Here is an 18,058-nt window from a genome sequence, read left to right as displayed (position 1 = left end):
TATCCAGTTTATGCCCATGATTGGATGTCTAAAATGAACAGTTTCACCTTTTCACTAAGCTCAGTAAACTCGCTTTGCTACATAAACAGTCTCTATTCCTTTAGTAAAATATCTGCTTTTATTTTTTTACTGCTCTGCTGGTTTTATCGAAATCTTTTTGCATCTACCTCATCATGGAAAAAATAGAGCAGACATTTTACCCCCTTTATTTTAAAAGGGAAGATATAGGCTATTTTAATCACATGTAAAACAGATTAGCTTGGATTTAAATATTCCTATGAAGGTTTGTTAGGTTTTAAAAAACCTTGTTTCTATGTATAAACTGTAATTATATAACTATGTTGGCATTCGTACTTGCCTATTACACACACAGGCTCCACTTCCTAGTACACTGCGGGGTTGATTTACTAAAACCGGGGAGTACAAAATCTGGTTCAGCTGTGCATGCTAGCCAATCAGCTTCCAGGTTTTATTGTCAAAGCTTAACTGAAAGTTAGAAGCCTATTGGCTACTATGCACAGCTGCACCAGATTTTGCACTCACCAGTTTTAGTAAACCAACCCAAATCACTGTGCTTTACTGCCTCTTCTCACAATCCAGATCTAAGTTGGCTAAAAACAATGTATTCACTAAGAGTCTTATTTCAAAAGCTTAACAGAGGAAAGCAGACATCTCTCACCCAACAAGGGCTACCTTTATCAGCTAATATATAGCCCACTGTATTAAATACAACAAAATGAAAATACACTATACTTTCCCTTTAAACGTGTTGACTATGTATGGTCGGCCTGCTAGGGTATTTTAAATAGTAAAAATAAAATTCAACAAAATGGTGGCCGTCTGCACACACACACACACACACCAACTCCCTATTGCATAAATGTAATGAGATGGGTAAAAGATGGCTTCAGCTCCCGTTTTCTACCCATACAGAACTCCTCAGACACGTTTCCCCCCTTTCAGGGCTTAATCATAGAGGCATCTACAATTAAGCCCAAAAAAAGGGAGAAACAAGTCAGAGGAGTTCTTTACAGATGGAGAACAGGAGCTGAAGCCATCTTTTACCCATTTCATTATATTTATGCAACAGAGAGTCTGTGTCTATGTGCAGACAGCCACCATTTTGTTGAAGTCTACTGGAGCATGACAAGCCAATTCTGTCTGTCAGGCATGATTCTATTCACATGCTGAGCTGACGGACACATGTTTGGAGGGGCTTTCGAGTGGTACTATTTTCATTGTTTTGGGCTACATAAGTAAAATAAAAGGTTTACTGAAAAGCGTGTTGCATTTTCTGAAGTATGAGCGGTTCCCCAAACAAAATTAGTTTTTATAAAACATTTACCATTCAATCAAAAAGTAAAAACACACATTTGTTTAAAAATGTTGTTATGAAACAAGCTTTTTTTTGTAGTTTGAATTAACACATTTTATACAGCTTACAGAACTAAAACACATAACACAATGCCTTCAACTGCCAGATCCAGCACTTGATAAAAAACAGTGCTCTCAAAAAAAAAAAACAAACAAACAAAAAAAAAACTAGTGCTGTAGAAAAATTAGCAAAGAAAAAAAAAACCACTAACAAGCTCAACCAGATTTTTGGGATTTTGTAAAATACTCAGACTGTACAACTACTTGAGAAACTTGTTGCAAAAGTCCTGCGGTTTACATTTACTTTTGAGCTATGGCAAGTTCAGGCAAATATCAGGGGCCAGGTGGTCAATACTCCTAAAATAATTTAAACATTATTCCCTCAGTAAGATCAATACAAAATTGATTCTGATTGGTTGCTACTGGGTTCTCACTACCTAAGGCCCATAGTGCACAAGACTTTTTTTTTTTTCACCATTTCCTTGATTACACTCACTGTAAAGCCTGTATTTTATATTAAAGTGAACATGAAAAGTGAAGATTTGCTAGGTTATTCAAAATATTTAAAAATGTTCATTGTACCCAAGTACTGCCCTGAAAAATAGAACTGGTCTTTGCCTGGCTTGTCCTGGCCACTCTTGTTGCTACATTCTCGTAGCTGTATATCTGCAGTGCAAGATCAAAGGCACTGCTGCATCTGACTGCCGGTCTCAGGAGGTTAAGCGTGATATTTGGTGACGCCATTAATTTACTGCTCATGATTTTTGCTGGAGGCTCTGACTTGAGGAAACAAACCCCTGCTTTTAGGGAGACCATGAGAAATAATGGTCATTTGCAATCCGTTTGCCTTTTTTTGAGCACACCTTCAGTTCCACTTTAACAGAAAGCTGTTAAGAAATACGTGGGCTGCTATTGCTGACCTCCTTATGAAATGGTTAGCTGCATAACCATCAATCTCTTCCTCTGGATTTAATACTTGGAGTCAAAGAACCCCCAAAAACAAGTCTGCAAATTAGGAGCACTGTCATTATTTGCTGTATTGTACTAGGTCAGTGGTTCAAGTACAATAGCAAAGGGGGTAAAAAAAAAAAAAATGCCAGGATATATACTGCTACTACGGCAGGCTCACTGTAATCGAAGCAGTCCAGATTTATGGAAATTGGTGCAAAACAAAATCAGAGCACAGATAACATTTTGCCTCTAATCTGAAGTAAATGGCAAAAAGGGACATGGAATATGATTGCTTGTCAAACATCACCTCCATTGTTCGATTTTCATTAAAGACCCTGTGGAGATCATCTCTTCCAGTAGAATCCTGACACATTTCTCTTAAGAACAAGAATTTTTCACAAGTCTATGTTTTTTTATATAATGAGCAAGGGCTCATGCACATGGACACATTCAGGCATACACCGCAAGAATTCAGCATATTTCCCTGCCCAGGAGTCAAGTGTTGGGGTATGGGCTTGTGACCATGGCTATATGCAAACACCTGTGACATTTGAATGCGAAAGATGCAATTTTTTTTGCAATGTACACCTGAATGTGTGTGCATGAGCCCTTATCCACACAGTAAATGACTGACAAATACATAGGGTAAGATAAAAAGAATGAATGTTTCCCTACAGATGCCCTTTCTCATCTTCTTCATCACTGCCACCAATGCTGCTGTCTGTAGATGCTGCATCGTCACCAGCCTGTTCAGCCTCTGCATTTCCTGGCACATGGACACTGTCGTCTGTAGATGCTGCGTCGTCACCAGCCTGTTCAGCCTCTGCGTTTCCTGGCAAATGGACACTGCTGTCTTTGCCGTGTGTAGGTTCTGAGACAATGTCCTGCTTCTTTTCCAATTGTCCATTACTAGCGGGTACTGTTGTGCTGGCATTACTAGCAGCCTCGGATTTTTTCAGGTCATCATCGAGAAATTTCTCCCATCCCTTGAGCCTCTCTTCTCTTTCTCGAGATGTCTCTTCAATCTGTAGAAGGAAGCATTCAGTATATTACTTCAAAACTTTGCTCGGGTGGATAGTACTACCTGATGGTAATTAAAGCAGGACCATGGGCAAAGTAAAATTAAATAGTGCAGTGTAGAATAAAGCTAGGCAGATGAAGTAGGTTGCAGGTTTTACTAGATTTAGCCCCATCGGGGGGGAATGCACACTATTACTAGCTTAGAGCTTAGTTTTTTTCTTAGTGTTTAATCGAGCATCTCTGGAGAGACCTAAAAATGGCTGTCCACCAACGTTTACCATCCAACCTGACTGAACTGGAGAGGATCTGCAAGGAGGAATGGCAGAGGATGCCCAAATCCAGGTGTGAAAAACTTGTTGCATCTTTCCCAAAAAGACTCATAGCTGTATTAGATCAAAAGGGTGCTTCTACTAAATACTGAGCAAAGGGTCTGAATACTTAGGACCATGTGATATTTCAGTTTTTTTTTTTTTTTTAATAAATCTGCAAAAATGTCAACAATTCTGTTTTTCTGTCAATATGGGGTGCTGTGTGTACATTAATGAGGACAAAAAATGAACTTAAATGACTTTAGCAAATGGCTGCAATATAACAAAGAGTGAAAAATTTAAGGGGGTCTGAATACTTTCCGTCCCCACTGTATATTGCAGTCTGTCCAAAATCCTATTTTTTTGCTTTTTGGAGATCCTCCTGTAAGCTTTTTTTTTTTTTTTTTATTACCTGTTGACCATGCCAGTAGTTTTATTATTTGTACTACTTCCAAGCTATCCAGAAAGTAGCAACAATTACAGCGGCTGAAGCAAGCCATATGACACTGGCAGGTGTGCTCAAAACAGTCACCTTGTATTTATATGATTAAAACTTTTTACCAACAGACAAAAAAAAACAAAAACTGTTGCTCAATTCACAATGGCAGTGGAGTGGTATAAAAAACAGGCAGTAGATCTGCCTTTTTACCACCCCTTCCCTGTTTTCTTACCTCAACATTTACATGGTAGCCAGTGGGGGAGTTGCCAGGGCTCACAAAGCTTTCTGGTGCAGCAATTTTAACTCGACATGTTGAGTTTGACAGGCGGCACTGCTGCTCAGAGTTGCCCATTGAAGTAAAAACGTAGCTAAGGTGGTTGTATTGCAGTAGTAGTTCAGTGTAAAATCTGGCATATAATAAATTCTTGTGGGGGTTAAAGAACAGGCATATGGGAGCAAAAGTATTACCTTCTGTGAGTCTGTAAACTGTCTGCCAACCATGGTCTGAAAAGTGATCCACTGCAGATCACAAATCAAAGGGCAGTAGAGTCTGTTACCTGTGTGTTAGCTGCTGGAATTAGGCTATCGTGCTCTAAGCTGCAATTGAAGAGACCAGCTCTAGCAGTTATGTAGAGAAGATTATGGATGGCAGAAAAAAAAAGTAGAAGAAAAAAAATGCGCTAACAAAAAATAAATTAGCCTTTTTCACAGCAGAGCTGAAGACAAGACATCCATCATCTGAAAACTGAAGCATGCTGGCAGTGGGAGAGGTTATCCTGTGCCAGCCTAAAGTTTTGTTTGCCATTGTGGAATCCTGCTGTAGGCAGCAGTATAATCCAGTGTCCCTCAGTGGACTGAAAAAAAAAAAAACTAAAACAAAATGAAATCTGGAATCCAGTAATGCCACTCCCTGTTGTGGGAGAACACACAGCTAAACTACTCAACCACTCCAATTCTCAAATTCCTACAACACAAAAGCTAATCATTATGTAGTCTATGATAAGAACCAGAAGGGGCAAAGAGCCTCTGAAAAAACAAAGGAAGTATACAGAGTACTCAGAATAGCTCTGTTTCTGTGCACTTAGACCCCTTTCACACCGAGCCGCCTATAGCGTCGGCGGTAAAACGCCGCTATTTTTAGCGGCGTTTTAGTGTCGGATTTGTGGCGCATTTCGGCCACTAGCGGGGCGCTTTTATCCCCCGCTAGCAGCCGAGAAAGGGTTAAAACCGCCCGCAATAGCGGCGTTTTGCCGGCGGTATCCCAGCGCTGTCCCATTGATTTCAACACACCACTCCTTCACCGCTCCAAAGAAGCTGCTGACAGGACTTTTCCTGACGTCCTGCCAGCGCAGCACTCCGGTGTGAAAGCCCGAGGGCTTTCACACTGGAGACAATGCTGCAGCTGTTTGAGGGCGGATTGCAGACGCTATTTTTAACGCTATAGCCCCTGCAAAACGCCCTCGGTGTGAAAGGGGTCTTATTAAATAAAATATTTCTAAATTCCTATTTAAAGTGGGAGTAAACTCCCATAAATGAATTTTACCTATAGGCAGGGCTATAATAAGGGTTACCTATAGGTACTGTAAATATCTCCTAAACGTGCACCATTTAGGAGATATTTACTGTACTTGCAGCCAGTGACAATCACCGGTGTATGCACTCTGAAGGAACGGCCAACCGGGCTGTTCCTTTGGAGTCCTGTGCCGTAAATGGCGGCTCCCGTTTGCATGCACGGGAGTGACATGATCGCGGCTTCGGACACTTACACAAACACGGAAGAAAGACTGTGTGAAAATGGAAGCCCTGTCAGTGGTGAAAGCGTGCCGCTGGAAGGGCTTCATTCTAAGGTAAGTTTTACATAATGTGCTAGTATGCGATGCATACTAGCACGATAACTTTGCCTTGCAGGTAAAAAAAAAAAAAAAATCTCCAGCGGTTTACTACTGCTTTAACAGGCGAAATAGGGAACAATAAGAGAAGTTCATGGTTAGAGTTTACATACACTTTACAGGGGTTGTAAAGTCAGACAGTTTTTTTTGTATGAATGCATTCTATGCATTAGGATAAAAAGCCTTTTGTGTGCAGCAGCCCCCCTAATACTTACCTGAGCCCCATCCCTGTCCACCGATGTCCACGAGTATCTCAGCAGTCTGTCTCTCTCCCTCCTGATTGGCTGAGGCACAGCAGCAGTGCCATAGCCTTCCGCTGCCGTCAATCAAAGTCAGTTAGCCCATCAGGGCACTCGACAGAAAGGAGAGGCCAGCAGCACAGAAGAGGGACCTGAGAAGAGGAGGATCTGGACTGCTCTGTGCAAATTCACTGCAACAGAGCAGGTAACAATCACTTTAAGTCTCAGATTACCTGATAATCTGTAACACCATCCCACGTATCCACAATGAGCTGCCGACCACCAAACCATCTTCCATTTAATGCCAGTGTGCAGGCATCACCTTCTTCTGCTTCTTTAAATGAGACTGATGCAACTCCATCAGGATGCCTCTAAAGATAATAACATAAGCCACTTTTCAACCACAGAGAAATAACTGGCAATGTAAAAATACATTTACATGAAATAGATGAAATACATGAAATACATGAAATAGAGATCTTATTGAAAGCTAGTTTAAAAGGAAAAGTGAAACATTTGCAAAAGGTCAAAGCATCCACAGAATGTCAGCTGATTTATCTAGGTTCCCAGTAGTAGACAAAGAGAGGAGGAGGGTTTAGAGAGCCAAAAGAGCAGACTTGTGACCCTTTGCCTCGTTTATAATTAGGGCACTACTGTCCACCCTTGTTATGAATTCCCAGACAGGATTTCTGTGACAGCCTGGTTGCAGACAGGATCAGAGGAGAAAACAAAAAACAAAAAACATCTTCTTTAACCCCTGGCCCTCCAGCATTCCCAGCACATTTTAGGACCTGGGAAAGACCGGTTTCCAAGTTGGCCACACCCTATGTTTGCTGAGCACAGCCATTTTGCTGGTTAGCCCCCAGACCCAGCTGGGCTGTATCCAGCCAGCATCATGTCCAGCCCTGGGGTCACTTCCTGCTTCAGCTATCAGCTGATCCCAGGGAGGATGCTGTGAAGGGAGGGACCCCTCCCATTGTTTATTACTTATTTATTTAAGGTACTTATATAGCACCGTCAATTTACGCAGCGCTTTTACATATACATTGTACATTCACATCAGTCCCTACCCTCAAGGAGCTTACAATCTAAGGGTCCCTAACTCACATTCATACATACTAGGGATAATTTAGACAGGATCCAATTAACCTACCAGCATGTCTTTGGAGTGTGGGAGGAAACCGGAGTACCCGGAGGAAACCCACGCATGCACAGGGAGAACATGCAAACTCCAGGCAGGTAGTGTCGTGGTTGGGATTCGAACCAGCGACCCTTCTTGCTACCCACTACACCACTGTGCCGCCCAACAATTGTTATTGCACACAAGTGTTTTCAATTTGTCCACACCCATGGGAAGGGGGCAGGTTCCCAGGGACCTGATCAATACATATTTATAAGGGCAGCAAGCCGGGTAAGGCACATTTTTTTATTTTATTTTCTCTCCCCTCCATTCCCTCCCTTTCCCCTTTTTTTTTCAATCAATTTATACTGACTCTGGTCCAACTTTTATAAAGGATTTCTTGAATAAAAAAAAATTATAAAATGTTATTATATGGCGTCTGTGAACTACCTCCAGAGATATAGTTAAATCCCCGTCGTTTTGTCTGTGAATTGGTATATTTATGAGTTGGGGATGAGATCTTTGTTGGTTCTTATAGCTAGGTATATACCAACTTCCCACCTCTACTATTTGTACTGTTATTTTTTTACAAAAAAAAACAACAAACAAAAAAGCATTTTTGTCCTTCACTGCACCAATCAGATTGGACGTTCAGTTTTTCTATCCATTTTGCCATGCGTTTAAGAAATGTTTTAAACACACATACCTCACTTAAAAATTTTCATCCGGCAATTTATTCAGGCTAGGCTATTCATGAGGATCTTCCATAAAACAGGAAGAAAGGACTTACAAAATTCCAGAGTTGGATTAGTGGGACAACCTGGCCTTCAGTACCAAACAAATAATTTTTCATGGACTGGGCTGACCTGACCTGTCCCACAACAACAGGATCCTGCGCTGCAGAGGTCTGGAGTAAAACTGGTCAAATGGGACTCCCTTGAAGGAGGTTACTATCAGACATAGGGCTTTCATGCAAAAGTAGAGAGTTGGGACGACTCATGGACTGGGGAGCTCAAATTTGATATTGCAGAGGCTGAAGTTTCTCCTGTGGGAAAAAACACCCTGGCCAGAGCAGAGTCCGTGACCAGACTCAAATACTCTAGATGAGTTGGTTCCAGCAACGATTTTGGACGGTTCATGATTCAACAGAATTGCTGCGAGGTCTGGACAGTCAAAGCCATAAAGTCATACACAGCCTACACTAACTGTTGCCTTAGCAGGAGGTCATTTAAGCATCCCAGAATGAGGATGCAACGAGAGCACAGGAGGGCTGGCACTGGAGTCAGCGCTTTGGTGAACACTCGAAATGCAGACTAAAGGCTGAAGGGCAGGGCCACAAACTGGTAGTGCAGGGATCGCAAAGCAAAGGAAACACTGAAAAAATCAAAGTATGCATATTTAATATCCTTAGATGCCAGAAAGTCTTCCTTTTGAAGGGAGGTGATGACAGATCAGCTGGATTCAGTGCAAAATGTCTCAAATGAAGTTATTCAGAGTTATTCACATAATAGGGCAACTGCCCCCTCTGGGCATGGGAACAGTAAAAAGATCCTTGGAAAGATTCTGCCACAAGAATTGGGGCAATGACGCCTTAAATCTAGAAGACCCGAAAGGGCTTGATGAAGAACTGCTAATCTGTGCAGGCGACAGCAATATTGGATGTGAAAAACGAAGGAGGGAGCAGAGATCAATACTCCACCTTACAGCCCTTGGAGACCACTCCTGCACCTAGGTGTTTGAGATGTAAGCTGTCCAAATGCCCACAAAAGGTCAACAAACGTCCTGCCATTTTTGAAAAATGTGGGTACACCCTAATGCTGAAGTTTTGTGTAAGGATTTAGTGGACTTTAAACTCCAGACCTTGTGGGTGGACCGGAATCAAAGAAGCTTGGGGGGGCTGCCAGCAAGAACAAAGCTCTAGGAGAGGACCTCCTCCGTTTTTTTGGTTGTATCTGTAAAGATAGGCGTATCCTCTACCAGGATGATCAATAAGAGCTGCAACAGTAGCTTTTAATGTGAACAAATGACAGAAGACTGCAACTTCTCAGAGGAAAGCTTGTCATATAGAGCCTGGATTGACTCAGAATTCTCAGAAGTCTCTGTGGCTGATCACTCAGAGGTCGCAGGCAGATCAGATACAGAATTTGCTGGGGAGGGTGCAGGAGAAAGCTTGTGGCTTATTCGGTCAAATTCAGCAAATAACTGGGTGATTTGGGCCATAAAGTCTGGCATGACTGTAGCAGAAATGTCATCTGAAAAGGCAGAGGAACCAGCCATACATGACAGAGCTAAGAGGGGCTGCAAAGAGACTCTAGGATCAAAGGGAAAATGATTCCAGGCTGCAAGCAATATCTGAACCAATATTTTGAGTGTGAGCTGGGGGCACCGCCCCCTGTATCTAGAATCAGACATAATGCGACCACATGGCAGTTAGCCATAAAACCCAAAAAACTTGTAGCAGATGAGGGCCAGATGGGCAGAGGTGAACAGTCAATGTAGGAGGGCAGCAGGCCAAAGATCAGGAGTTCCATGTGGATCTTGCAAAGCAGGCGATGCAGCGGGGAGATTCTTTTTTGACATTGTATAGTGGGAAACAAAGCATGGAGCCCCCATGCACCCATCAGCTGACGTAATCACTCATACCATTTTGCAGGGTAAACCAACAGGAATTGAGTTTGGAACGAGCCTAATACAGGCCAGGCTGCAAAACAAGGGGAACAGCTCAAGCAGTGATTAAGAGATGGAAAAAAAAAAAAGAGAAAAAAGTCTTGAAAAAAAAAAAAAAAAAATTATGCACGTAAAAATTGGTTGCTCCTTTTAATTTCTTTCCTTTTACTAGTCTTTTAATCAATTTAAATCAAATTTTTAGATTGGCTTCACACCTATGCATTGTGGTAAATTGTGTTTTCCTGTGCATTACAACAATGAATGCTAATACATGGTACTATGTGTTTATGGTACCATTACTTTAGAATGGCTGCACTGCTTTGGTGTGCACTGAAAGAAATAGAACATGTTGCATTTTTGATGCAGCACATACCAACACACTGTAACTCAATGCAACGCACTTCAACGCATGGAAATACATGTATTTTAAAAGAGAAGAGGAAAAAAAAAGCATTGCAATGTGTTTTAACAGTGCACTGCAGTGCATAGCAGCAAGCAAACACTGTGTGCAATAATGAATGCATGAAGATGCAAAATACATGAGCGTTCATGCATTACAAATGCATGGTTACTGAGATCCGCCTCTGGCAACACACTGTGGGGTTGATTTACTAAAGGCAAATCCACTCTGCACTCCAAGTGCACTTGGACGTGCAGTCGCTGTAAATCTGAGGTGAAGATCAGAAATCAGGGGAAGCTCTGCTGATTTTATCATCCAATCATGTAGATGTAAAAATGCTGTTTTTTTCCTTGCATGTCCCCCTTGGATCTACAGTGACTGCACCTCCAAGTGCACTTGTAGTGAAAAGTGGATTTGCCTTTAGTAAATAAAACCCTATGTGCTTTTGGCCTAGCTACACTCAACAACATTGACTGTTAAAGCACTTTAAAGGTTCTAACTTACATTTTTCTGATAGCAATTTTTAGCGCAGCCTTTTTAACATCTGTACGTAAAACAATCTTTATCAGATGACTTTCTATACCAGCTGTTTTCTTGTAATGTGCCAGGTTTCATATCCACAAAAGGTACCCATATGACATAACCATTAAAGCCTATCTCTAGCCAAGACTTTTTTTTTTTTTTCCTGCTTTGGATTCAGTGGGGGAAGTTAGAACCAAAATAGATTTGGTTAGAGTTAGGTTTAGGTCTCGTAAATGGTGTACAAAATTCTTACATCAAATATAAGGACTTTTTTCACTTGTCCAAACTTTTCACATTCTGATCGCAGATCTTCTCGAATTTCATTCAGAACCAGAGGATCCTCCTGCATAAACAAGAACAATTAAATATACAGTAATCAAAATAAAATTTAATCTGAAAACATTATTTCCTGCATTCTAAAATGTTTTGCTAGATGGTAGTTTTGTAAAGCATTCCCACATAACAATGGCAAGTTTTTTTGAGATGTATGTAAATATAAATCAGATTTATAGAAATAACCTATGTTACTGTATAAAATTATATAATTCTTAAAGTGAACCTGTGCCCAGACTATGAACATAAAAATATTTACATTTTCCTAAATCTGAAGTTTAGGTATGACTTTTACATTGGACTATGTATGTATGTATGTATGTATGTATGTGCCATACCTGGCTGAGCCCTGTGGAAGCTGGAAATCACTGTAGTAGGCCTCACTACTACAGTGATCGTCGCTAGCTTACATGCTTGCCCAGCACAGGCTCCATTCAGAGAACACTTTGCATTTTCTTAGTGAATACAAAGCACTTTGAGAAAATGGAGCAGTGCCACCATTCTTTACCTTATCTAATAAGAGAAAGCCTTGCATTTAATAAGAAAAATATAAGGCATTCTGGGAATGGCACCCATGCCAAACAAATGACCCCCTGTGTTCAATATGCAGCAGGGCAGGCATGGGACCCGGAAGCTAATGGCGATCACTGTAGCGATAGGGTCTACTACAGCGATTAACTTCCATAGGGTTCGGCCTGGTATGGCACCTGCATACTTACATTGGTTCAGGTTGGACTAACGTAAATTTGTAAAAAGCAATACCTAAACTTCAGCTTTAACAAGTAGCAAAAGAGCTTTAAAGTGATAAAGTCTTTTTTTTGCCTAAAAATAACAAAACATGTCATACTTACCTGCTCTGTGCAGTGGTTTTGTATAGAGCAGTCTGGAGGATCCTTCTCTTCTCGGTCCCTCTTTGGCTCACCTGGCCGCCTCCCCCCCGTGCCCCCATAGCCACAGCTCCATGTATCCATCCAATCAGATGGCTAGGCCTCATCCCCTCTCGCTCATTGGCTGACTGACTGATTGGCAGCAGCGGGAGCCAATGGTGCTCCGCTGCTGTCTCAGCCAATGAGGAGGAGAGTCAAATCGTATGCCAAAATGGCAGCTATTTCCGGCAATGGCACCATGTGCGGTGCTGCATGGATTCCCAAAAGTAGTTTCTGTACTACTTTTGGCGACTTCAGGGTGCATTTTGTATAGACATGTGCAGCAACCTGCATAGATGTCTCTGAAATCGCACCCAAAGTCGGGACTGACATGCCAAAATTAAATTGTGCGAGTTCAGCTGAACACGATTTCAATCCCGCTGTCAGTGTGAACCTGGGCTAAAGCAGCATTAGACCCAAAAGCAAACATTTATTATATTGCAGCTTATCAATTCCTAGATGTGGTGGCTGCATTTGTTTTGTTTAGCCTTTCTTTCTTCTATTTTCAGCTGGTCCTCAAGCTTTGTTGTCCAATTACAAGGATGAGATAAACCATTTACTACTGGTAAGGGTTGTAATGATCAGCTTTTTATTTATTTTTGTAAAACTTTTAACCCAAAATGGAAAAAAAAAACCTTTGCTGTAATTGCTTATCAACTGTTAGCTTGAGTTTGGCTTCAATTTGTTACTGTATTTAAATCTGCTAGTAGACTGACAATACTTCTATCTGCTGTTCACATTTATCCAGAGTGTGGGCACTCAGGAGGTGTGTCACTGGCCAGATCAACAGGTAATGACAGAGGGAAAAGTCCCAAAAATAGAAAACGAATGCAGCCACCACATCTACGGATTGGTAAGCTGTAATATATTACATTTTTGATTTTGGGTTTAATACTGCTTTAACCCATGGAAGATGGAGGGTCGAATGTTCTGGAGTATTGTCCAATTAGAGATTTTCTATGTCTAAATCAGCTCTTTAGAATCCAAAGAGTAGTTTAATGGAAGGTGGAAGACTTGCAGGGGTGCAAATCCCTGTATATGCACATCAGCCTTACTGACACTTAAAGCTTCAAAGTAACGTGGGCCCTTTACCAGACACATTCCCAAGCAACTGAAGTAATCAATAACATAATAACTGACTGACAGCAGTGAACATAATAGATTAGAATTAAATTAGAAACAAACAATCACACATTGCTTAAAAGGAAGAAACTCTCAAATATTTTAACAGGTTACTGATCATCTGAAAGAACAAACAGTAGCAGCAGGCTGAGCACTGGAGGTTAAACCAGTCACCCAACCCACATTCCACAGGGTCGTAAAAATATACAGCAATCTGGTCTAACTGGTACCTGCATGTCCAGAAGTTCTATTTATTTGTCATCAAGCAAGGCATTTCTCTTTAATAAAAGAGACAGGCAATGCCCCAGTTAATGCAGATTTCCCAATGACAAAAGGGATAAATAGCAATGATTTTATGACATCACAATAAAAAGCAGAACATTACTGCCCGCCAGAAAGTACCTGTAATAACGGCAAGTTTTCTTCATAAAAGACAAGTATCTGGTCTTTCCCTAAACAAAGACTACAGTGATTTTTTTCAGATCACCTCCCTTAGCCCTGGTCCACGCTGAACGTGACTTTGAAATTGTGCTACTTCACTTGAAGTACAATTTCAAAGCTGCAGGTCAGTGCGATTTCAGGTGCCCGTCATCCTTCCGGCTTCATGCACAGATGTATATGCAAGTCGCACCTGAAATCGCAAAAAATAGCGCAGGAACCTTATTTCCCCCAAATCGGTGCAGCACCACAAAGCTGGAGTCACACATATTTGAACAGTTCCATTGCGGACAATAGGGTGCGACTTGCCAATCGATTTGGAATGGTCAAATCACATGACAAGTCGCACCAGTGTGAACAGGGATATGATTTACATTATTAAAAACCTGCATAAATAAACAAACCATGAAGATGGCAGATTTGACTTAAAGTGGAGTTCCATCCAAAAATGGAATTTCCGCTTTAAGTGTAGGTCACCCCCTGACAAGCCACATTTGCCATGTCATTTTTTTGGGGGAGGAGCGGGCACCCAGCTCAAACTTCCTCCCCTGGCTCCGCATCACCCGGAAGGAAGTTCACCTCTCCCCCCTCCCTCCCTGCAATCTTCTGGGACAAGTCACAGGTCCCAGAAGATTGTCTGGCCATTCACAGCGCGCAGCACGGCTCGCCCATGCGCAGTGTGCACCCAGCTGTGAAGCCACAGCCAGGCGTCCACAGAATGCCAGCGCCTCGGAGAGGAGGGCGAGAGGAGCGGGGCTTCGTACGCCCGCATTGCTGGACCGTGGGACAAGTGAGTGTCTGATTATTAAAAGTCAGCAGCTATACTTTTCTTTTTCATACATAAGGGGACACAGAGCCAGGCTAATATTCATTACCTGCTGGGTTATACTCCATCATTAGGTGAATGGACACTGGTAGACCAAAGGTCTTTAGACAGGAAGTGATCCCCTATATAACCCCTCCCATACAGGAAGTACTTCAGTTTTTTTTTTACCAGTCTCTGCAAGTAGATGGCACGGTTCGTTTGAGCTCTGAGCTCCAGACCTCTAGTCCCACAAACGGTTCCAAAAATAAATCAAGGGATTGACCAATCGGATCCATTTGACAGGCTTTTATGCTTAGATAAATGGTACCCGAGCCTTGCAAAGAAGACTCAAGATCCTGCGAGGTTTTGCCTATAATGTCAAAAGAAAATTTGAATCGAGCTAAAACTTTGAATCATAAATAATAATCATATAGATTCTCAATCAATATAAAGTCCACCAGTGCTCAAATAATAATAAATTCCATCCACATGCACAATGGCATCTCCAAACACTGTCAAAAGAGTTGTGCTGAATCCACCACCAAATAAAAGAAATCACTCCTTACCGGATAACCGTGATCCCCCGTGATCACCGGATAACCGTGATCCCGTTACAGAGAATCAAGGGAATCATTGTAGTTTAAACACAGCTTGGTTCCAATACACAGTGAGCACACTCAAAACTCTTCAGGCCGTCTCCTTACAAGCTCAGACCAGTGAGTGGGTGCACATGGTAGATAGAAAAAAAAATGTTCCAAATAGTGTAAAACCTTTTTACATTTATTAAACTTTAAAATACAAAGTATTGCACTAACAATGGCAGCGTCAATAAGAGCTTAAAGTCCGATGTGCCGGCCGGCGCACAATCAGACAAACCCGTCCTTTCGGGAAATGAACTGTAACACACGAGGTGACGTCAGCACGTCGTTCTATGCTTTTACCTTTGCATTTAATAATTGTTTAAACCTGTAAAGGGTATGCAGGTCAGAGTCACACCAATACGTCCCAGTGAGACGGTATCCAGGAATAGGTAATATATCCAGAGAGCCTGCACCATAGACATCGCCCAGAGATGCCTGTAATGTAGCCTCTGGGCGCTGGACCCTGCGGAGTGGAAATCCTGGACACTATAGCGCTAAGGCATTTCCTGCAGGGTGCTGTACAGGTCCAAGGGAGTGGACCCTAAACATGAACGTGTACCCATTCCTTGAAGCGCCAAGTGACAGGAACCCGCCGTGAAGGGTGAAGATTGGGCCCTTAGCTTCTAAGTGGCCCTGCACCTGGACGAGTAAGTGAAACCCCTTTATTTTATTATTGTGGCGTGTCCCAGTGATTGTAACAGTCAAGCTAGCTAAAGGATGGACACCTGTGTGCTGTGACCATACAGGGGAGTTCTGGGCTAGCTGTGGGTATTTGCAAAGTGTACCTTTTTTTGCTTGTGTCTGGCTGTTTTTAACCTGTAAGATGGTGCATGACGGTGTGTTCGCAAGAGCGCCGCTGGGCTCAGCAGTTTGTTTGGCAACCATAACGCACACGGTTTCGCCGCACATGCGCCGTAGCCTTTATCTGGGTGCACAAAGGTTCGCATCGTACGCAAATACAGTCACGTCCACTCGCGCACACACGCATAGAACGTTCCAACGCACACCCAACTTATTTAAGCTGTGCATGCCAAGCATGTGGTGCGTCCAGAAGGCAGCTGTGGGACACAGAGCAGGCTCTGAACAGACACTTGCAGTGGTTCATTTTTCCTTACCCGGGTCACATGAGTCACCAGGTGCTTGGCAGCCTAAAGGTGCTTAGCAGGGTTGTTGCATAGGGGCTTGGTGAGCCCTATTAAAGGGTCTACCTTCTAAGGTGTTTTAACTACACCCAAGTACTCTTTGTTTGCAGCACTGAATGTCTTCTGAAAGGAGGAGTGGGACTAACACCATAGGGAAGGGCACACCTATGTCATCAGTAGTTCCTGATGAACCTAGTCGTATCCCTAGTGTTGTATCCCCTGAAAGACCAGAGACTCCCGGGCAATCTAAACTGCTGCGCCTATCTGGTATTGTGCCTACAGTCAACGCTGCTGACTCACCCTTTATCACTAAGGATGAACTGTCCTCAGCCCTAGCCTAGTTGGAGCACAGGATTGCCGGAATGATTGCCTCCATCCCGCAGGGTGGCAGGAAGCATGAGAGATCCCCCCTCCCCGGAGTCTCCTAGTCTGGAGCAGGAATGGGTTGAGAATGGGGAAGAGCTGAAAGCTCAGGATTCGGTGGAGTGCCCAGCAGATGAGTCTGCTTCCGAGCAATCTGGACAAGAAGATATCCAGTCGATGTCTACCTCTCAGAAGCTTTAGATCCTGACTCTGACTGAAATGGTTTGTTCTGCCTTAAAGTTGCCTCTTGCAGAGGTTACCGAGCCCCCCTGGTCCTCTTTGGGATCTCAGACCTTTTCAGGTCGCACAGACTTTCCTCGCTACACCCTCCTGTTGGAACAGGCGGTGTATGCCGATAAGGAACATCCCAACAGCAATTTTTGGCCTCCTAAAAGGTTTTCCCTTTTATATCCCATGGATGAAAAGTTTGTTAAAAAATGGAGCATGCCAGCTGTAGATGTAGCAGTCTCTTCCTTAAACAAGAACTTAACTTGTCTGGTAGATAACGCACAGGGCTTGAAAGACCCCATTGACAAGAAATTGGAGTTATTAAAGGCTTCCTTTTCTTTGGCCAGTTCAACTATTCAGCCAGCTGTTGCAACAATTGGTATTTGCCAGTCCGTAAAGGATTAGGTCAAACGGCCAGATAGGCCTGACCAGGAGGATGATCTGAAAGTAAGCCAGATATTCCTCGAGCGCTGTGTTTTGCTGTTGATGCTTTAAAGGATTCAATACAGCAGGTTTCTCGTCTGGCTCTCTTGTCTGTACATATACACAGACTTTTATGGCTTAAGAACTGGTCAGCCAAGCTTCCTTGTAAAAAGTTATTGGAAGGTTTCCCATTTCATGGGGAACGTTTATTCGGTGATCACTTGGACAAATATATCCGAAAGATTTCCGGAGGTAAAAGTTCTCTACTTCCTGTGAAGAAAAGCACCAGACATCCCTCGTTTAAAAACCCAGGGACTGCTTCCTCAAATGTCTCAGCGTCAGAGCGGTTCCGCCGCCAACAGAGCGCTAGGGCCAGGGGCAAGCCGCAAGGCCAGGGCCCAAAATTCTTCTAAAACCCAAAACCAAGCCCTCCTTTTGAGGGGATGCCCCCACTCCATCGGGTGGAGGGGAAGGCTGCTGCACTTTGCGGACATTTGGAAAACAATTCAGGATGAGTGGGTCACCTCAATTATATCTCGCGGTTACAAGCTTGAGTTATGGGGGGGGGGGGTTCCCCCTCAGAGGTTTCTAAGATCCAGCGTTCCCTTGGATCCTCCAAAAAGAAACTTATTGTTTCAGGCACTACATCATATAGTGCATCAAGGAGTGATTGTAGAGGTTCCTGTATTCGAAAGGGGCACAGGGTTT

General features: G+C 42.8%; 1 protein-coding gene across 1 annotated transcript in view; it reads right to left on the bottom strand.

The window, feature by feature from the left end:
• Positions 1 to 1,066: 1,066 nt before the first annotated feature.
• HTATSF1 (HIV-1 Tat specific factor 1) overlaps positions 1,067 to 18,058 on the bottom strand; it is a 63,212-nt gene continuing 46,220 nt past the window's right edge. Inside the window, exons 7-9 of the mRNA XM_073599223.1 lie at positions 11,183 to 11,272; positions 6,454 to 6,591; positions 1,067 to 3,350 (exon numbers count right to left, since the gene is read on the bottom strand). Coding sequence (XP_073455324.1) covers positions 2,997 to 3,350; positions 6,454 to 6,591; positions 11,183 to 11,272 — 582 coding nt within the window. The 3' untranslated portion in view covers positions 1,067 to 2,996. The remainder of the gene's footprint in view (positions 3,351 to 6,453; positions 6,592 to 11,182; positions 11,273 to 18,058) is intronic.

This window comes from Aquarana catesbeiana, linkage group LG09 (genome assembly GCF_042186555.1).
Source record: "Aquarana catesbeiana isolate 2022-GZ linkage group LG09, ASM4218655v1, whole genome shotgun sequence".
Lineage (NCBI taxonomy): Eukaryota > Metazoa > Chordata > Amphibia > Anura > Ranidae > Aquarana > Aquarana catesbeiana.
This window is presented reverse-complemented; position numbering and strand designations above follow the sequence as displayed.